This window comes from Saccopteryx leptura, chromosome 6, assembly GCF_036850995.1.
Source record: "Saccopteryx leptura isolate mSacLep1 chromosome 6, mSacLep1_pri_phased_curated, whole genome shotgun sequence".
Lineage (NCBI taxonomy): Eukaryota > Metazoa > Chordata > Mammalia > Chiroptera > Emballonuridae > Saccopteryx > Saccopteryx leptura.
The window spans coordinates 10352264-10373704 of NC_089508.1; the positions used below are offsets into that span (position 1 = coordinate 10352264).

General features: G+C 55.5%; 2 protein-coding genes and 1 long non-coding RNA gene across 3 annotated transcripts in view; 2 read left to right on the forward strand and 1 right to left on the reverse strand.

The window, feature by feature from the left end:
* LOC136377617 (alpha-1-antitrypsin-like) overlaps window positions 1-21441 on the forward strand; it is a 58356-nt gene that overhangs the window by 21807 nt on the left and 15108 nt on the right. The window lies entirely within an intron of this gene.
* Window positions 9593-21028, forward strand: LOC136377616 (alpha-1-antitrypsin-like). The gene is made up of 5 exons (XM_066344637.1): window positions 9593-9772; window positions 16777-17417; window positions 18263-18533; window positions 19809-19956; window positions 20758-21028. The coding sequence occupies exons 2-5, from the start codon at window positions 16781-16783 to the stop codon at window positions 20947-20949; spliced, it is 1248 nt and encodes a 415-aa protein (XP_066200734.1). The 5' UTR covers window positions 9593-9772; window positions 16777-16780; the 3' UTR covers window positions 20950-21028.
* The window catches only part of LOC136377618 (uncharacterized), a 48309-nt gene continuing 42115 nt past the window's right edge, over window positions 15248-21441 (reverse strand). Inside the window, exons 2-3 of the long non-coding RNA XR_010746336.1 lie at window positions 15356-15723; window positions 15248-15275 (exon numbers count right to left, since the gene is read on the reverse strand). This is a non-coding gene — a long non-coding RNA (uncharacterized lncRNA). The remainder of the gene's footprint in view (window positions 15276-15355; window positions 15724-21441) is intronic.

Here is a 21441-nt window from a genome sequence, read left to right on the forward strand (position 1 = left end):
AGCACCACCCATTGGAACACAGGATCCATAGCTGAAAGGTTGTGAGCAGTTTCTGTCTCTGGCCTTTCCTGGCTACCGTTTCCTCAGAAACGGGAGGCCCCTCACAGGGAAAGGGAGCTGGTGAGCCTGCTACTGTGAAGCGCGCAGAGTAGACGTGGTTCCCCAGAAACTCAGAATGTCAGGGGCTGAACTCACACGCAAGTACGTGAGCACCCACATTCTGCACTGCTCATGTTCACATCCGTCTGGGTTTCTGGGGATGTCACCGGCTCTTTGACGCCCGACTCCAGACGGCTGCAGCCTTACACGGCTGTCCCTGCCTAACCCGGCGGTGCCCAGCGGGGCCCGGGGGGCTATCGGAATGCAGAAAAAAGTATTGTGAGATTCTATTAACATTGTTATCTCCTCCTTTCTAAAAGGTCGGCTTTTGTTTTATTAAAACCAATGGTGCATCAGGGAGGTGGCACACGTATATGATTTATAAATGAATGAAGAAACATATTGAAGGTACTATTTTTATTTTATTTTATTAATCGAGATGCATCAGCCCATTAAGCTGATTGAAGCCTTGGTCACACGTGTAGTTGTGAGTCATGGCTGCCCTAGTTCAGGAGAACAGCTCCAGCCTGCTCTGGTCAATCAGATGCCCAGCACAAGTAACTATTAAGGCAAAGGGTCTGAACAAGGACCTTGGTGGTGCCAATTTTGTATCTAGAAGATGTTCTATATGTGCAAAAATATTGGGTTGCCCTAAGTCTTTTAACAAGTCTTTGGATTTTCCTCGTTAATGAGGCAAACAGGATAATCTTGAAATCTAGCTACGGGGACTCCCATTCTCAGGGAGCCCGCAGTCTCTGTATGTGATGCAAATCGCTAGAGGAGGGGTCAAGGACCAGCAGGGACCTTCAACCTCTCCAGGCACCAGGGGCAAAGCCAAACCGTCACACGACCACAAGGTGCATGGTGCTCGTGGTATGGGCTGCACAGACAGGGAGGAAGGAACACTCCTGCTTTCCCAGGGCAAAACTGGACAAGTCACACGAATTCTGAGTTCTGGCCGCTCACCGCAGAGCAAGCTAATAACTGATGGCAACTACCGCCCAGGCTTGTTGGGAGGCTGCCAGAGGCCGTGTCCACAGAGACTGTGATCTCACACATGGGAGGGAGGAACTGTCTTTCCATTTGCTCAGAAGTTTCTATATGTCTGAGCCACGTACTGTCTGTCGTCTCATTCGGCCCTCCCCCAAACTCTCTAAAGTAGATGCAACCTCTGTTCTGTTGTTGGGCTTGCAGAGAGATTGGGTGATTTTCCTGCAGTCCCCCAGCGAGCAAGCAGCTGGCTGGGATTTAAGCTCCCGCTACGCTGATCTCCCCAGGAGAGCTTCCCCACCCCTTCAGGCTGGCAGCCATGGGTTCCGGGTTCCGGGGGGGGGGGTGGCTGGAGGAGAGCCAAAGGCGGAACAGAGAAATTCTAGAGAAGCCACCTTTTTGAAAGACACTAGCAGAAAGTGTCACATATGTAAATACAGCTTCCTCCTGTTTGGTTACAAAATTAAAAGGTGTTTTTTAAAAAGGGCTTTTTCATAGAAGCAACCCTTTCTTGTGAAAATATAAAACACATAGACTATACAGAAGAAAGTAAAAGTCACTCCAGCTGGTAGCACTGATTTATCTCTTTCCAGAACCTTCTATGCACATGCTTTGGTTTCTCGCGCTATATAGTATATTGTGAACTGGTTCGTTCTTTTACTTCTTCGTGTTTAGGCTACTCCATCTCTGTATTCCTTTATTTTACCCTGACAGCCACCCCAAGACCTTTAGAACTCTAACCTCCATCTACAGATAAGCCCTGAAGGGTAGGGAACTTGTCCACAGTAAACTGAGGCTGCTGTGACTGGCCCCAAATCCCACGTTCTTCTCAAAGTCCACACGGTCCCAGGAGGTGCACAAGACCATGTTTGTGTCTGAGTTTTCCAGCCTTTGCCTTCAAGCCCCTGAATGGCCCCGCCTTCTCTGGTGAGCCTGGGGCTCCACCCCCCAGGAGGAAGGAGGGCACTTCTCCTCTGACCCCATCCCACCATCCCAAGTGCCTGAGCAGGCAGCTTAGCAGAGCCCTTCCTGCCTGCTTCCCTTCCAGCCCCAGGAGGGCGGGGGCGGGAGGGCAGGGTGCAGAGGGAGGCTGCCAGCTGTTTGCTGGGCTCGGACCTTCCCAGAACGCAGTGTTGACGGAGCTATATTTGCCTTGCTTGCCCAACGCTCTGCAAGGGGAACGCTGGATGCTAGCCCCCAGCCCCCACCCTGCTTAAGCAGAATGGAAATCATTGATTTCTCACTGAATTCCTAGAGGAATTTTGTTTTTGTTCCCAGCTGTTTCACTGAATCATTTAATTTCCATTTGCCTTCTGGGAAAACAACAGTCACACAGCCTGTGGATGAAGGAGAAGGGGATAATGGTTATAAGCCTTGCTTTCGTGGCCCATGTCCCCTGTCATCCACACTGGGGCCCCTTGGTGTCAAGACAACCGTCCCCTTTCCACACAGTTGAGGGAGTCTGGCTCCAGGTCCTCGGCACTAAAAGGCGGGTCTGGGATTTGAAGAGCTTCTCCACTCCAGTCCTGGGGGGCTTTATCCGTGTCAGGGGATGGAGAAGGGAGAGCAGCACCTTATGAAGCCCAGCACACGCTACCCCAGAACGGCCGTCCCACCCGGAGAAACAGAGTGTGTTCACACAAATGTTCACAGAAGCTGCATTCACAACGGTCGGAACTGGCGACCACCCAGACACCTCTCAGCAGACACACTGCGGTCCATCCACGCAGAGGACCTGCTCTCAGTGAGAAACATGAGCCAAGGGCGTAGGGCAACAGCTGCGGCGAATTTCAGAAACATGATGTTGAACCGAAGACGCCAGACACACACACACACACACACACACACACACACACACACACACACACACACACGGTGCGTAGCCCTTCTAGAAGGAGCGAAACTAGTCCATGGAGATGGAAGTCCGAAGAGAGGTCACCTTCAGGCGAGCTCGGGAGACGGGCTCGACAGATCTGCTCCCTAGGTCTCGATCAGAGGGATGACAACACAGACGGGCACAGATGTGAAAGCAGACATTCCTGTGCATTGGACTGAGGGTTTTACTGCGTGTAACTAACACCTCAGTGAAAACAGAGTCATGAGAAAGTCAAGACTGGGGAGCGATGGTGGCACCCACGGGGGTGGCAGCCGTGGAGAGGCGGAGTGACGGGAGGGGTCAGGCAGGCTGCCCAGGGTCCCCCTGTGTGTTCTCCCTGAACCTCGCCTGCAGGGTGGAGAGAGTAGAACCTTCTCGGCGAAACCGTTGGTAAGATGAGCGCCGGCCCGGCACCCAGCAGCCCAGCAGAGAGTGAGTGGTCGTCTTTGCTGGGATGATGGTGTGGGGTGGGGAGAAGGCAGGGCAGCCCCTGGGCAGCGGGGCCAAGGAGAGAGACCCGGGCGCCCACCACCCTGGGCCTCCGGGGGAGGGGAAGGCAGGGACAGTGGGCGTGACCCGATCCCCTCCCTCAGTGGCATGTCAGCATTGCAGCTCAGCCCCCACTCTGTCCTTCTCCCGCGAACCGTCCCCCCATTCTCGAAGGCCGGCTGAGCAGGCAGGTGGCAGGAGCAGCTTTGGGTGCTGGTGGGAGCCCAGGCCGGGCGCGCAGGAAAGCAGGCTCTCTGTCCTGGCTGTGCCGGGCAACCTCACGTGATGGCTTCCGGCTCAGATGGACAAAACGGTTGTTGCTTTGTTGCTCTAAGAAGTTACACGCCCTGTGCAAAGTTCTAGCCTTCCGGAGGTTTTCACACTTTTCACCCTGGCGAACACCTTAAGCACCCAATTAAAGAAATGCCCCATTTCTACTCAATGTCACGTGTTTTAACACAGTTCATCAAGTGTCCTTTGAGCAGCTGTTTTGTGCTCAGCACAGAGAGTTGGAAAAGCCAGCCTTGCCCTCAGGTACCTGTGGCCCGGGGTTAGAGCCGCCCCTTGCCCTGCAGTCGCACAGCCTGTCTCAAATCTCCTCCCTGCCACTCTCCAGCTCGTCGACCTAGGGCTAGCTGCTGGACTTCCACAGGCCTCCGTCTCTTCATCTGGCAAAGGTGGTAACGAAATCATCCACCTCATAGGCATATCGTGAGGATGAAAGGAATGAATGTCTCTAATGTGCTCACAATGGCCTCTGGCACCGCTGTGTGCTTCATTCTGGTCCGCTGCTGCGGTGCGCTCTGAAGGGACGCACACGGCGTGCTGCGGAAGCCCCCGGATGGAGACCTGACCCAGGCTGTGGGAATGGGGTCAGGAAGGCTTATTGATGAATTAGTCCTGGGCTGGGATGTAGGGGGGGGGGTCCCTGAGTCAGCCACGTGAAGAGGATGGGAAAGCTGTTTTCCTTTGGGAGCAGAGAGAAGTCTGCACAGACTCTGGCCATCTGGGAAGCGACAGACAATGGAAGTGACTCAGGTGACCATCCTCCCGGGCGGGAACCAGTGTGTTTTCTCTGAAAAGGCCAGAGAGCAAATACTGTCCATTCTGCAGGCCACAGGGCTTCTGTCACAGCTACTGAGCTCAGTCACCCTGGCATAAAAGAGGGCAGGCAATAAACACACGCGTGAGGCCGTGCTCCCGCAAAACCTCGTCGTAAGTGGGCACTGAAAACTGAATTTCATGTCATTTCCTGTGTCACAAAATACTATGCACTTTTTGATTCCCCCCTCCCCCTTAGCCACTTAAAAAACATAGAAACCATTCTGAGCTTGCTGGCCATACAAAAACAGACATCACTGTTACTGTCTGCGCCTCAGTTTCCCCACCTGTCCTCAGAGGATGCTAATGGCACCCACGGTGTGGCATTCAAACAGACCCTGGCAAACAGGATGTGTGGTGGCAGGCCACACAGTGAGGGCAGTGTGGGGCTTTGTATTGCAACATGAAGGCAGTGAGAGGCCGGTTAACACCAAGCAAACAGAAAGGCTTCAAGTCAACAGGAAAGGTGACAGCAAGGTGCATCGAACTGTTTCGGCCCAAGGTCTGAGTGAGGCAAGACCGACAAGCCTTCTTGCTCGCTGTTAGTCCAGCCGCCCACGCAGGGCTTGTGTTGCTGACACACAAGTCCCAAAGTCCTGGGGGCTCTCCCACGGCCCTCCGAAGGTCCTGGGGGCTCTCCCACGGCCCTCCGAAGGTCCTGGGGGCTCTCCCACGGCCCTCCGAAGGTCCCTGTGACACCTGCTGGGGAAAGAAGAACGTGCGGGTGGGCCCTGGACAGGGAGCCAGCGCTGGGAAGCAAGCCTAGCCTTGTGACATGTCAGCAAGGCCCACCGAAGGGGGGGAGGGGCGAACGCACAGGGGCTCCCGCTGGCCGGAAGGTGACGACCTGACCATCCGAACGCACACACCAGAAACAGTTAAATAGGATAAGCAGAGTGTCCTAATACAAGCCCAAAGTCCATAATGGCCACAAGAGCCCCTCAGTTCATAAAGGTAAAGTTAAAATGTAGAAAAGGTTATTTTTAATAAAAACATTAGGGTGTTTTTGTTTTTGTTTTGTTTTGTTTTACATTTTAACAAGGAGGAGGAGGAAGCTAGAGGTGGTGCTTCATTTCTTCTGTTAGATGTATGGTCACTTATGATGTGTAGCTTTGCCTTCTTCCCTGAGGAAGGTCGAGGAGCAAAGACAAGAAGCTGGGAGTTTAGCCACACAGTTCCAGAAAAAGCAGGGGCGGGCTGGCACGCAGGGAGCCCCGGAGGAAAGAGGAAGCGAGCCACCTCGGTGTTGCAAGTGGGTAGAGGCACAAGGTGCCAAGATGAGCCGGGTCCATGGTGCAAGGTCAGCTCATCCTGAGACAGGAAGCTCAGAACATCCGACAGGAAGCTGGCCCACACGTGGAGAAGACAGGTCATAAGGAGACAGGTCAGTTATGCTCACAGGGCGGGCCTGCTGTGAGACACTTCACAAGCATCTCCTCACTTAAGCCTCAAAACAACTCTATTAAAAGAAAGAGACTTGTATTAACCCCATTTTACAGGTGAGGAAACTGAGGCTCAGAGAGGTGAAATAATGTCCTCCACTGAATCCAAGTTGGTCTGGCTCTAACGACCCCACGCCCAACTGGGCCCGCTGCCTCTCAGCGGTGCTCAGAAAGATGCTGATTGTCCCTGGCCTTGTCCCTTCAAAAAGCAAAATGAGCTCTTTGTCCCTGGGCAAACAGTGCTGTTCCCCAAATCCTCCGCTTACTCAGCCCCTTGGGACCCATTTGAAAGGTTTCGCTGGACCAGGAACATGTCCAAAAATCATAGCCTGGTTGGCATCAACTTAAGAGTTCATAGGTGCCTGAAATGGCCTCAAATAGTTCATGTTTTTTTTTCTCACTGCCTTTGCACAACCCTGGTAGAAGTGACCATTCTTACCCCCCATCTCACAGATGAGGAAACCGAGGCACAGAGAGGGAAAGCGGCTAAGATCTCACAAAAAGGCAGTGGTGGAGTTAAGGGTTAAACTCAGACACTTAGCTCCCAGGCCTGTGCCTGACTCATACGTCTCTCTGAAGGAAGCCGGTGCCTGGACGGGGGATCCCACAGTGAGGACAGAATGGGGGGTGATTCCTGTGTGTGTGTGTGTGTGTGTGTGTGTGTGTGTGTACATGGGCCAGTCAGCACAGGCTGGTTCTCACGGTTCTCACGCTCCCGGGGTAACCCTGCCCACGGGTGAGCACCCCACAAGTCCACCATTGCTCTTCTGATCAGTCTGGGCCTTTCATCCTTGATCTACGTGGCCCAGGGCCCCTCGCATGCCGCCCCCCGTTCTCCCTTCCTGCTGCAGACCCCATGCCTCTCCATCCCACTCCCAACCCTAGGCATGGTCCATGGAGGGGCAAGGTCTCCCCCTAGATGCCCCTTATTTACAACCAGCCCACGGGGCCTCACCGTGAGGGATCCACTCCCAGGGAACCAGCCTGGACACTGCAGCCGACAATTACACCAGTAACCACGCACACAAGACTCCCCCCAGACAATTACACCAGTAACCACGCACACAAGACTGCCCCCAGGGCTTGGTGGTGGTGGGACACGGTGCCTTTAAGTATGGCCGCTGGGATCCTGTCCTTGCTCATTTTCCCAGAACATCCATCCCTCTTCTTCCCAGGTTGTGTGTCCAGGGGACTCCTCGGCAGCATGAGATCCTAGGGGCCTGAGGAGTGGGGGAGGGGGAGGATGGGGACGAGGAAGGACTGCGCATGGGGCCCTTCACCGCCTCCAGCTCCCCCTGCCTGGCCTGTGCTCTCTCTTCCCCTGTGATGATCTGCTGCCCTCTGCACCCAGCCAGGGCTGGGGGCACACACAGACCCTTCCCAACCACCGTGAAATGTTCCCGCTGGGCAATTCACAGGTGGCTCAGTCCTCATCCCTCTACAGCTGGCCCAGAAACCTGCCAAGCTGCTGGAGGGTGACACCTGTCACCTCCCTTAATCCTCGCAGCCTGGGTGCCACCATCCCTCTTACAGAGGCTCAGAACTGGGTGACTCGTCCTGGGCCACACAGGCACAGCAGGAAAAGCAGGTTCCATGCAGGACCGCCCGGTCTGGGAAGGGTCATCTGACGTCCTCCTGGCTAATGGCAGCTTTGTGCAAGGAGACTTCCTGCCCCACTTCCCGGCCCCTCCCGGACGGGCTGCCTCCACCAGCCTCCCAGAGCCTCCTTCCTCCCCGGCGGGAGAGGCTGGGCACTGTGCTCAGGGGGCACGTGGCCTGTGTGCTGTGGTCCTCAGCACCCCAGAGCCCCCGAGGAGCAGGAGGAGTGGGAGGCTGGGCCGCCGCAGGACAGGGGCCACCAACAGAGTACCCGGAATTGGACATAGAGGGGAGCAGCATCCTCCCACCAACCCCCAGACTACTGGACTGAGGGGACCGAGATAGGACATTGTCTGGAAGGTAGGGTGTTCGCCACAGTCCATCCAGTGCAAGAGTTGGCAGGGGCAGCTGGGCCTGGAGTTCCATCATACAGATAGAGAAACTGAGGCATGGGGAGGGAAAGAAATGCCCAGAAGGTATGGAGGGTGGGCTTGCCTCCACCACAGCCTAGCTGTCAAAGCTGTCAGTGGACCTGGAGCCCGGGTCGCCCATTCAGCCAGCTCAGGGAATGAGTCTGACCCTGCAGCCAGACTGGGGACCTGGGGAGTCAGGAGGGTGTGGAGGCGCGGAGTCCTCCCTCTCTGAGCTCAGTTCTGCTCCTGCATGGGGCATGCTGCCTGCTCCCCTCACGGGGTCACTGAGAGCACCTCATAAGAGAAGCCTGGAGAGAAGCTTCTAGAATGCCCCCTAGCCCACCATGAATGACACCAGGGAGGGGAGGGGGTGGCGGGCAGCATCATAAGGGCTGACCTCACGCACCGGCACTGGATTCTCAGGTCACAGTGAGCTGCTTGCTGCATGGAATCCTCGCAGCAGCTCATTTTACACATGGGGAAACTGAGCCACAGGGAGGGGAAAGCTTGCCTGAGGCCTCACAGCCAGTGAAGGGCGGGGTCGGGTTCCCTGGTCTGAACCTGGGTGCTAGCGGAACCTGAAGATCGTTGCCACACTGTGACCGGGCCAGTGCCAGAAGGGACAATAACGCACTCAGGCACTCACTCACCGAACAAGTATCTGTGAAGGATGTTGCCTAACAGGCCCGGGTGCTGCAGAGGGTGACGCGGTCCGCCTTAGGTGCTGAAAGGGATCCCGGCCACGTCAGCCCTGCACCCCACCTCCACCAGGGCCCCTAAGGGCCGGCAACAGCCCCAGAGCAGACCACCTCCCCCAGGAAAGTGCCAGCCAGTGTGGGGGTCGCACTGGGCTGCCGGAGCCGCACCCAGTAGACACAGCAACAGGCCGGAGGTGGCCCAGGAATGGAGCCTCCTCGACTGCAGGGGACCCTGGAGGACAGGGCCAGACTGAGGGAGCCTGCTGTGGCCAGGGGCTAGACATAAGTCCTTCTGCATGTCCCCAACAACCTCGCTAGGAAGTGGGACTTCCAAACCCCGGCAGTGCAGCTGAGAGCACCTCCCGGCCCAGCAGGGCGAAGCAGCGTGCCGACAGCAACAATGACTCTCTGCCCCCTGACATGGACATGGCCCGGGCCACCCGTATCAGCCTCAAGTGACTGCGTCCCCATCAGTCTGGCCCTACTTTCTCCTCCAGACATTGAGAGACTTTTGTGTTTGAGGCTGGCTTAGTGATTCTGAATGAGCAGCCTCTCAGCTCTGGGATTCAGTTTCCCTGTCTACCAAATGGGTACAGCACCCACTGTGCCCCCCGCACCCCAGGGCATCCGTGTGTCCAGCAGCAGGTATTCCGAGGTGGCCCAGGAGATGGTAGCTCTCGCTACCAACAAGGTAGCCGCTGAGAGCGCCCCAGCAGGAGTGCGGGGCCGGGGAAGTGGTGTTGTCCCCAAGTCCCTGAGTCATGCCGCCCCGCCCAGGACGCAGGACGCTGCGGTTTATGAGCCGGGTACACTGACTCCCTTTAGTCTGTGGAGCACAGGGCTTGCACTGCCCAGGCAGGACACATTCAGGCAGCGCGAGTGGGCGGTGCAGGCCCGGGAGATGGACTTAGTCCCTGTTTGCTCCTCTGATAACTGAGTTGACCTTGGTTAATATTCACCAGCAGCCTCCCGCATCGCCCTCCGAGTCTACTGCTTAAATACGGACGAGAACAGGGTTCTCTCTCCTCAGCCTTGGTCACCAGCCCCAGCCTGGGACAGTCACTCGTAAGTATGCTTTCCTCTGGGGGGAGGGGGGGCTCTGGAGGGACCTCGGGAGGCCCTGGCTGTCCAGGCAGCCCCCCAGGGAAGCAGGAAAGATGGAGCGTGGTAGGGGTGGGGCCGCCTGTCGTCATAGTAACAACATCCCTGAGGTCCTTTTCTGTTCCCTCAGCTTGCCCAGGGCCTCCCCAGTACTTACTGGAGAATTAGCTGGCCCTCTCCACACAGCAGTGGAAGGGGGTGTCTGGCTCTGGTGTCCGGGCACCCGGGAGGGAGCATGGTTCTGTTGGCACAGCCCCTGTCTCTTTCCTATCTGTTTCTCCCGTAGGCTTCACACACACACACACACACACACACACACACACACACACACACACACACACACGCTTCTGGGATGCTAAGCCTTTTCCCCTTCTCCAGATGAGAAAATGAGGGCCCAGAGAGGGCCAGTGAGGAGCCCGTGCTAATGCAGGGTCCTGGTGGGGCATCCGGGCCAGACTACGAGCCCAGAATTTCAACCACTCACTGGGCCTCCATCCTCTGCCCAGGAGAGAACTGTGCCAGCCCTGAGCCTAGAGGTATCAAAATGGGCCTCCCTGTGCGCGGTGGGCCTCTGAGAGCCATGCATAGTGCAGGATGGGAACACAGCGCTTCAAGCTGTGTTCCTGAGCCCTCGTTCCGGCCAGGTGGCTTCTAAGCTCCTTACATGCAGTCCTGCATTTAAGCCTCACAGCAATCTTCTGAGGTGATTGCCATGGTTATTCCCATTTTACAGATGTGGAAATTGAGGTTAGAGTTCATAACTGCTCCAAATTACACATTATCCAAGATTCAAACCTTGCCTACCTAGTTCCAGAACCCATGTTCCTGACCCCATTCTTACTGTCGACATTATTCTCTCGGGTTTCAGGTACCAGATATGGGAAGTCTGGGCAGGCCTCCTGGCCTCAGTGATGCTGGGTGACCCTGGAAAGTTATTCAACCTCTCTGTTCTCTTGGGCAAAATGTTGATAACCTTTGCCCTCTTTCTTCTCACCGCACCTCCACTAGCCTTAATCTCTGGAGTGTTAGAAGGACATAATTTTTCTGTTATTGAATTTTGGAAATGGAGCTACAAAGACAACCAAGGCCAAGGCCACCAGACTCCCACACGGTGCTCTGAAAGACCCACAACACAATCAGTGACAACTGACACTTCCCAAGAGCTGATTGTGCACCAGGCACATCTTGGCACTTGACATGTGGTTAATTGCACAATGGCTCTATGAGGAAGTGCGCCCTCATCATTTCCAGAAAATTGATGTTCAGAGAGGTTAAATAACCTGTCCAAGGCCACACAGCTGATAGTGAATGGGACTCGGGCATTCTGGCCCCATAGCCTCTGAGCTTAGCCATGAAGCGATGCTGCCCTATCTCTTGGCAGGGCACCTGTGCTGTTTTCTGTTTAAGGCCTCTGTCTTCAGCTTTATACACAGAGCAGGGCTAAATGCCAGTATAAGGCCAGTAGCCGTGGCCACCATCAGAGCTGCCTGGCCCGTGCAGGTTCGCATTGGATTGGGACAGATGGTAATGAAACCATGAAGCCAAGAACTGGTGGGCCATTACCTTTAATCTTAGCTCGCAACCAGCAAGCGAGTAAACACACACAGCAGGAAAACACTTCCTTTTCTATTCAGGGTTCCCAAAGCCACTGACTCATCCAATTTTTCCTAGAATCAAAGGTTTCTACCTCACCAGCCTTATTCACCTCTGTTCTCCATCTCCTCTCTGCATTCACTCTGCAAACGCTGGCTTCTCCTTCAGCACTCCACCGTCTTGGCTGCCTCTCCTCTGCAATGCTGATGGCAGGAACCGAGAGAGTGAGAGCCCCTGGTCTGATTTATTTTATAGTGTAGAAAATTATAGCCTTTAAGCCAATATACAAATAAGGAAGTCTCTGATACAAAGTCACTTATCTGAGGCATAAATGGGATTCCTCATAAGAGAGCACCCCCCCCCCCATCATGCAACAGTCAAGGATGTGGGGAAAAGCTTAGTTTTGAGATCTTAGTATTAGAAGGATGTTGAAAAGATCTTAGTATTAAAAGGGTGGGAAAGGCTTAGTCTTAAAACTAAGACTTAGGCTATAAGGACCTTGCCTGCTTACAGTCTAATGCAAACTATAAGCGAGCAAACATATACATCATATTTACAAATTTATTTGACCATCAGCCAGCTTTTGGAATCAGAATGCCCTAGGGTTCAATCCCTACTCCGTAAGCAATTAGCTGAGCTCTGTGGTTTTTAGTAAGTTACTTACCCTCCGTAGGCCTCAACTTCCCCATCTATAAAATGGAGCTATAGGCCTGACCTGTGGTGGCGCAGTGGATAAAGCGTCGACCTGGAAATGCTGAGGTCACCGGTTCAAAATCCTGGGCTTGCCTGGTCAAGGCACATATGGGTGTTGATGCTTCCAGCTCCTCCTCCCCTTCTCTCTCTCTGTCTCTTCTCTCTCTCTGTCTCTGTCTCTCCCTCTCCTCTCTAAAATGACTAAATAATAAATAAATAAATAAATAAATAAATAAAAATGGAGCTATAACAATGTCCACCTCAAAGGGCCAGCTGTGAGGAAAGATTAGCTGAGACCAAGCGTGTGAAACAGCCAGCGCTCACTAAGTGTGACAAGGACTACAGGAACACTGGCGTTGACTGGGAACAGGGTTGGGCAGCTCCTGGGCAATAAATAAATATTTGGAGAGTTGAATTTAAAATTTTCCAAACTCGGAGGTGATTCAGTGCTAAGCAGGGGCCCCTTCTCTGGTCCTGGGCAATGTGACAACCTGCCAGGGAGCAGTGTGCCCCGTCTTCACGTGACCCCCCAGCCGTGTGCAGGTGTGGGAGTCCTCCAGGGCCCACTGTCCCACCACCTGATCTGTTCCTCCCCTCTGCCTGCCAGAGCTTCTGAACTCCACTTTACAGACAGAAAGCCAGGTTCCGAGGAGTGAAGTCACTTGCCCCAGGCCATTTGCCCAGAGAGGCCACAGGGGGTCACGCCTGGGCTTATTTATTCAGTACCAGATTTTAGCAGGTTGTGACCTAAGGTGTAGTTGCTTCCCTGAGCCCCTCTGGGTCACTCTCAGTCAGTCTCATGTTATGCTCCTGGGTGGACATGGTATGCAATTAGGCCAAAGGGCCAACTCCCTTCTCTGTCCCCTACCTGGAAAAGACTGCTCCCACACGCCCTGGGCTCTGGAAATGTCACCATGCCATCTCCTTATTTTCACTTTAAGGCTTGCTCCATACACCCCTGGTACTTCACCATCGACCTTCTCACCTGCGGGAGGCTTCCCCAGCACTAGGCTTTGGGGGCTGCACAGAGCTGCCTTGGATAGAAGAGGGGGAAAGGGCAGAAGTCTAGGACCCCCGAAGTTGGAAGGAACAGATCAGAAGGCAAAATGAAGCCAACAGGAGGCTCAAAGCCAATGTCAGGGCCCCCCCAGGCCTAATTCTAACATCCACGGAGTCTGAGACCTGAGGACACAGCCGTCTCCGTCTGACCTTCCAGCCGTGGGAAAACCAAGGCCTGTCGACGGTTCTGTCATTGACCCGCTGTGTGGCCGTGGCAAAGCCCCACACTCTCTGGGCCTCAGGGACTGGGGACGACAAGCCACAAGTGCTCACCCCAGCTGTAGCCCCGCCCCCCTCAGGCCCATGCCAGCCTTGCCGCCTTCTCAGAGGCCAGCAGCCCTCTGAGTGGGAGGGCGCCTCGCCCCACCCTCATTTTGTTGTCCCAGACACAGACAGCCCTGCAATTAAGAATGCATACCCAGGGACCTCACTGTGGCCACCCCCCACCTCTATTGTCCAAGAGGGGAGCGCAAGGCCCCAGGATGGGAGGATGCTTGCCCGAGGCCAAGGGAACCAGAGGGGCCCTGTCAGGGCTGGAAGCCACCACCTCTGGCCCTGAGGCCTTTCCGCAGAGTAGTGTTCCCACCCTGCCGAGGCCCAAAGCCCCCATGATTTGTGAGTCCCACAAAGATGGTGAATTTCCATCAACCCTGAAGGCCTGCGCCCAAACCCAGTGGGGAGTCCAGAGGCAGAGGCAGCGGAGGGGCTGAAAACACAGAACTAACCTGAGCTGCCCCTCCAGCTCTGAAACCACAGGCTAGTTCAAGAAAAACACAAACACGCCTTACGTAATGTGTGGGCTCTCTGGGTTCTTCACAAGCCTCAAGGCCAAGAAGAGTGGTGGAGAGGCCTCTTTTTGTGTTTCATTTTGTTGTCTGATTGCAAAGAAACTCTTACAAGTCCGGAAAGGTAGATGAAACCTGGCATTTCATATTTCTGACTCTTTTCTTTCGGATTTTCACATTACAAATTTAAGGACTCCTTTGTCGTTGTACTTAAATAAAATGATGTTTTTTAGCTATGGGGGTACAGCTAGCTTTGTGGCTGCAGGCACACTGTCCTAGGCTCAGACCTCAGTTTCCCTAGCTGTGAAGAGAGCAGGTCATCTTTGGGGCTGCCGATGGGTCGCCCAAGGCTGGGGTGTATCCGGAATGGAGGGGCTCTGGGGGCAGGGTGGGCTCCGTGCTGCTGTGAGTGGCACTGACTCTGGGGGCAGGTGGGCGCCGTGCTGCTGTGAGTGGCACTGACTCTGGGTGTATCCGGAATGGAGGGGCTCTGGGGGCAGGGTGGGCTCCGTGCTGCTGTGAGTGGCACTGACTCTGGGTGTATCCGGAGTGGAGGGGCTCTGGGGGCAGGGTGGGCTCCGTGCTGCTGTGAGTGGCACTGACTCTGGGTGTATCCAGAATGGAGGGGCTCTGGGGGCAGGTGGGCGCCGTGCTGCTGTGAGTGGCACTGACTCTGGGTGTATCCGGAATGGAGGGGCTCTGGGGGCAGGGTGGGCTCCGTGCTGCTGTGAGTGGCACTGACTCTGGGGGCAGGGTCGGCTCCGTGCTGCTGTGAGTGGCACTGACTCTGGGTGTATCCGGAATGGAGGGGCTCTGGGGGCAGGGTGGGCTCCGTGCTGCTGTGAGTGGCACTGACTCTGGGTGTATCCGGAGTGGAGGGGCTCTGGGGGCAGGGTGGGCTCCGTGCTGCTGTGAGTGGCACTGACTCTGGGTGTATCCGGAATGGAGGGGCTCTGGGGGCAGGTGGGCTCCGTGCTGCTGTGAGTGGCACTGACTCTGGGTGTATCCGGAATGGAGGGGCTCTGGGGGCAGGGTGGGCTCCGTGCTGCTGTGAGTGGCACTGACTCTGGGTGTATATGGAATGGAGGGGCTCTGGGGGCAGGTGGGCTCCGTGCTGCTGTGAGTGGCACTGACTCTGGGTGTATATGGAATGGAGGGGCTCTGGGGGCAGGTGGGCTCCGTGCTGCTGTGAGTGGCACTGACTCTGGGTGTATATGGAATGGAGGGGCTCTGGGGGCAGGGTGGGCTCCGTGCTGCTGTGAGTGGCACTGACTCTGGGTGTATATGGAATGGAGGGGCTCTGGGGACAGGTGGGCTCCGTGCTGCTGTGAGTGGCACTGACTCTGGGTGTATCCGGAATGGAGGGGCTCTGGGGGCAGGTGGGCTCCATGCTGCTGTGAGTGGCACTGACTCTGACCTATCACAAGAGAGAATCTGCTCTTGCTGGTTCAGCCCTAGGGTCTGCTCCTCCCTCCTGTCTCCCCCACTCCCTCTGTCCCCAACCACAGAGCACATGTCCCTCCCCGCCTGTCCTCTGAAGGCTTCTAGTTGGCAGCTCCACTGGCCTCTCCCTCATCGAGCTGCTCTTTTAGATGCCCTCAGTCTGAGATTTGGTGTCTAGATGTACTTCACTGAATTCTCCCAACAATCTCACTTCTTATATGAGGCAAAATGAGGTCCACAGACACTTAGTGACTTGTACCTACAACCCAGGTCTGTCTGAAGAGAAGAGAGATGCTTTTTTAATGTCCCCCCCTACACACACACACACACACACACACACACCTGTATCAGAGAGATCCCACATCACTGCGGAGCCCAGATCCGGGGACACAGGTGGTCACAAGCATGAACAGACTAACAGAATGCAGGGACTGCAGCCCATTCATGGAGCTGAGACCACACACTCAATAGGACGGCAGACCTCCAACTCAGGAAAACCTACGAGGGGCTGAGTCCCTGTGAGTGTCCCTGGGTGTCCGCACAGCTCTGCTGGGTTCCGGACGTAGTGGGCAAGACCCTTCCCTCCGAGCAGCAGCTTCTCTGCGCGTTAAGCAAGAAGGTTCATGGCAGCCTATTCTGGACCCAATCATCCCTGGGCCTGATCTGGCCTGCATTCTGGGTAATTGTCAGTGTGTACACTATGCATCCCATGCCTCAGTTTCCCCAATTATAAAATAGGGGCTTTGGCAATAGCACGTCAGGGTCATTGCAGATGTTAGTGGAGCCATCAGGAACGTGGCCTCTGGTTGCCCTGGCCGGTTGGCTCAGTGTTAGAGCATCGGCCTGGCGTGCAGGAGTCCCGGGTTCGATTCCCAGCCAGGGCACACAGGAGAGGCGCCCATCTGCTTCTCCACCCCTCCCCCTCTCCTTCCTCTCTGTCTCTCTTCCCCTCCTGCAGCCGAGGCTCCACTGGAGCAAAGTTGGCCCGGGTGCTGAGGATGGTTCTGTGGCCTCTGCCTCAGGAGCTAGAGTGGCTCTGGTTGCAACGGAGCGACGTCCCAGATGGGCAGAGCATCGCCCCCTGGTGGGCATGCTGGGTGGATCCCAGTCGGGCACATGCGGGAATCTGTCTGACTGCCTCCCCGTTTCCAACTTCAGAAAAATACAAAAAATAAAATAAAAATATAAAAAAAGAACATGGCCTCTGTACCCAGACTATCTGGGGGTGTGATTCTAGTGAGTCTCTCCGTGAGGATGAGGTAGACAGTGCTCGGCACAGGGCTGCTCAAAGCAGACGTTTAATAAACTCTGGGTGCTTCCCCTTGTGTTAATCGGTGCCAGGGGGACTCATGCTGTGGCCTGACTGGGGCACGATGCCCCTTCTCTCTCTTGCAGGACAATGCCATCCTCCATCACGTGGGGCCTCCTCCTGGTGGCCAGCCTGTGCTGCCTGGTCCCTGCCTCCTTGGCTGGGGGACTCCAGGGAGACGCTGCCCAGGACGCATCTGAGCATGATCATGACTCAGCCAGCCACAAGATCGCCCCGAACCTGGCTGACTTCGCTTTCAGCCTGTACCGCCAGGTGGCCCAGGAGTCCAACACCACCAACATCTTCTTCTCCCCAGTGAGCGTGGCTACCGCCTTTGCGTTGCTCTCCCTGGGGGCCAAGGGGGACACTCACACCCAGATCCTGGAGGGTCTAGATTTCAACCTCACTGAGAGAGCAGAAGCTGATATCCACAAAGGCTTCCAGACTCTTCTCCACACCCTCAACCAGCCAGACAACCAGCTGCAGCTGACCACCGGCAATGGCCTGTTCATCAATGAGAGTGCGAAGTTAGCGGCTAAGTTTTTGGAAGATGCCAAGAAACTGTATCACTCAGACGCCTTCTCCATCAACTTCCAAGACTCTGAAGAAGCCAAGAAGCAAATCAACGACTATGTAGAGAAGGGAACCCAAGGGAAAATTGTGGATCTGGTCAAAGAAGTTAACCCAGACACAGTCTTCGCTCTGGTGAACTACATCTTCTTTAAAGGTAAGACTGCACAACCAGCCTGACCTTGTTCCCATGGAAACATCCAAAAATATTCTCACTCAGTTCTTAACTTTCTTTGGCGGTGCAGGGTGCAATACGACTATGCACCTCTGACTTGCCAGAAAGGTGACAGTCTCTTGGTACAGCAGAAGGGAGATGCCCAGACACCCACATTTTACATGTTGCTCCAGGACAGCGGTTCTCAACCTGTGGGTCGCGACCCCAGCGGGGTCCCCTAAAGCCATTGGAAAAATACATAATGCATATCAGGTATTTACATTCTGAATCATAACTGTAGCAAAATTACAGTTATGAAGTAGCCACCAAAATTATTTTTTGGTTTGGGGTCACCGCAACACGAGGAACTGTATTGCGGGGTCACGGCATTAGAAAGGTTGAGAACCACTGCTCCAGGAGAAGGCCATGAGTAAGAACAAGAGTGATTTCCCTGAATGATGAGAACCACCGATTAACAAGGGGCCGGCCGGGATACTCAGACAAGGAGGTACCAAGTGTGGCTGGTGCCAATAACTTTCACTTAGAATCTTCCCAGAGACCCTCACCAGATAAGCATGAAACACAAGTTAAAGTGCTCCCTGCGCCCCGCCAGATGGGCATCCCTCAGCCTCCGCGATGTAGAAAGGCTGGGCCCTGCTGCGGTCTGGCATCGTCCTCACCAAAGTCCTTTCAGGGGACTGGGGTGCGTTTCAGCTCCACTTTACAGATGGGGAAACTGAGGTTCAGAGAGAGCCAGCTTGTCGAGGAGGCTCCGGCCTCCTTCATTCCACCGCCGGCACCTAAACCTTTTCCACCTCTGGCTAACAGGCAACTTCTTCTCTCCACAGGCAAATGGGAGAAGCCCTTTGAGGCTGACCAGACCACTGAGGAGGACTTCCACGTGGACCAGGACACCACGGTCAGGGTGCCCATGATGCATCGCCTGGGCATGTTTGACCTGTACTACTGTGACAAGCTGTCCGGCTGGGTGCTGCTCATGGACTACGTGGGCAACGCCACCGCCTTCTTCATCCTGCCCGATGACGGGAAACTGCCGCACGTGGAGACCATGCTCACCAAGGAAGTACTCACCAAGTTCCTGAATAAGAGACACCGAAGGTGACACCCCCGAACCGGAGGCTGGCTTGCCCCCTCAGGCCTGGCCGGGGGGCAGGGGGGTGGGGGTGCGAGTGGGCCCACATCCCACTGGCCAAGCGACCGTGCGTGGCCATGTGCTTCCAGACAGAGGCCAGCGTCAGTGCAGGAGCACCGCCTTGAGAGGGGCAGTGCCCACCGCTGAGGAGACAAATTCCTGTCCTTGTGGACTTCTCCCGGCGCGGACACTGCCCCCTCCTGGTGCCGGCAGGAGCTGCACGGGAGCAGCACCAACAGAGGCCTGGGGCACAGGAAGGAAGCAGGGCTTTGGGGGCAGAGGCGGCAGCTGCGTGTGGAGTGAAGAGACAGGAGGTCCATGGCCATGGCGGCACACGGCACAGGGCAGAAGCGGCTAGGAGGGGCCGGAACAGCACAGGTGCAGGGGTGAGTGGGAGGGTCCCTAGTCCTCTGTCACTAACCAGTGCAGTGGTGTGGTTCCGTAGGGTCCCTCCGAGTGAAGTAATGCTTGAGGCCGCACACCAAGCCAGTACCAGGTATCTCTGTGCTCACAAACTCTTGTCCTCATGAATATCTTATCATGCACATTATAAAAATATAAATACCTATAGATGTGCAATATACATATAGATAGATAATCAAATCAAAATGTAAAAGAAATGGATAAAATAAATAATACTTAAAAGAATAGGTTATGAGCGTATATACATTAATATGAAAATACAAAACAGAATGAGATTCAAAGGAAAAGAGACGTTTTAATACCTCTACCCGCCCAACCCCTGTTCTGCGCTCCTCACACCGCAGGGTGAGAAAAGGGGACAAGGAGGGGTGACAGCAGGGGCTGAAGAGAACCTAAGCTCCAGCAGACGCCTCTCGGGGCCACACTTCGTCCTCTCACGTGGCTCATCATGCACTGAGCAAATGTCACTCAGCACCTGACACCACGCCCCACATTCCCCTGGGATTCGAACCCCTAAGTCCCAGTCTGGGGGTGACCAAACCCTGCAGGGCAGTGTGCAAAGTGTTTCCAGTGTACCCTGGTTCTGCCCGGAGGGTTTCTCAGAGGAAGTGGCATTTGAGACACTTTGCAGGACAAGAGGACCCGCTGCATGCTAACATTCTCTGGCACAGGGGTAGAGGATTCAAAAATACAGCAGTCCAACGCCGACCTCCATCCTCCTGTGGGCGGAGAGACAGGGCGCTAAGTGGGAGAAATGACCAGGTAAGGAAACACTTTCAATGTTGTGAAATTCCTTTGTTTTCTAACCATCTTAACAGGTCTGCCAGTTTACATTTGCCCAAACTGTCCATCTCTGGCACCTACGATCTGGTAAAGGTCCTGGGCAAAATGGGCATCACCAAGGTCTTCAGCCACGGGGCTGACCTCTCGGGCATCAGTGAGGAAACACCCCTGAAGCTGTCCCAGGTGAGCTTGTCCCTGGTCTCCACGGGTCAGGATGTGTGAGGGGACAAAGGGACACAAACACACACACCGACCGAGGTCTCTGAGGAATGCCATTGGTCGCACCAAGACTGGGACGTGGTCAGGCGATGAGTGAAGGAGGCATTTCTGGCACTTTAGGGACGTCCCCTGAAGTGGTGTCACTGACCCTCTGTCTCATCTTTGGTCAGGGCCTTCCCTTCTTTGAGAATCAGTGGACCCATATTTACAGAGGCTGAGGGTCAGGGATTTCAAGGACTTTGGGCCCCCGCAGCCTGTGTGATATAGTTGGTGAATCACCGAGTCTGAGCTAATGAGTGATTCTGGCAAAAGATACCATTTACTCAGAAGAATCAACAGCATTTTCAATACTGGCTACAGCCTTGAACTAGCCGCTATGAAGGCCCCCAGCAAAGTCCCGGTCCCCAAGGAGCTACATTCAGATACGAGAAACAAGAGACCTGCCAAGGGAGACAGAAAATCCGAGTACATTTTCTACGTCCTGAGGTTGGGGGCTGTTCCCAGGGAGGCTGAGCAGGGTGGTCAGGAAGAAGTGAGGATGCGCAGACGCAGTCAGGCAAAGGCCTTGAGAAGGTGGATGGAGGCCTGTGTGTCCCTCGGCGGGCGGGGAGGGTGACCTGGATGGGGAAGGGCAGCTGATGGAGACAGGCCCCAGAGAGCCCCTCCTTGGGGGACACTGTCACCATCGGGCCTTGCTCCCAGGCCTGCGTGGGACAGGCAGCCTGTGCCCGCTCAGAACCGCTCTCTGCGCTCTCTCCCCGCCAGGCTGTGCACAAGGCCGTGCTGACGATGGACGAGAAAGGGACAGAAGCCTCGGGGGCCACCTTCCTGGAAGCCATTCCGATGTCGATCCCCCCAACTGTCAAGTTTGAAAGGCCCTTCGTCTTAGTCATGTACGATAAAGACACCCAGGCCCTCCTCTTTGTGGGAAAGGTGGTGAATCCCACCCAGAAATAACCGCCTCACTGGCGAGCCCCCCCTTCCCAGGGCACCTCCCCTCCCTCAGTGACAATAAAGAACGACTGTCCTGGCCGAAGCTCGAGTGTGGCGTGCCCATCTCTCACCCTCTTGTCCCGGAGTCTCCCCAGGCTGGTGTAGGGCCCCGGCCACTGGGACCTTGCACGCTCCCGCCGTGGTAACACTTAGGAGACGCTCGCACCGTCCAGGGGCTGTGCCCGACCAGGAGGAGGTGTTGCCCGAAGAGGCGTCATACCACCTCCTCCCCGGTCACCACAGAGAAGCCCCAGGTGTCCAGCCTGGTGTGGGGTTTGCTAAGGGGGAAGCACACAGCTCAAAGTCCAGCCCCGTGGCCCCTGCCTCCACCGAGAGCCCACCAGGTCCTTCTGCCAAGCCCCCAGCCCGGGACCCGCGAGAGCCCCTCCCCCGGCAGGGCTGCTGGCGCCCACCACCAGGTGCCTCCCTAGTGCTCCCGGCAGCTCCCTCGCTGGC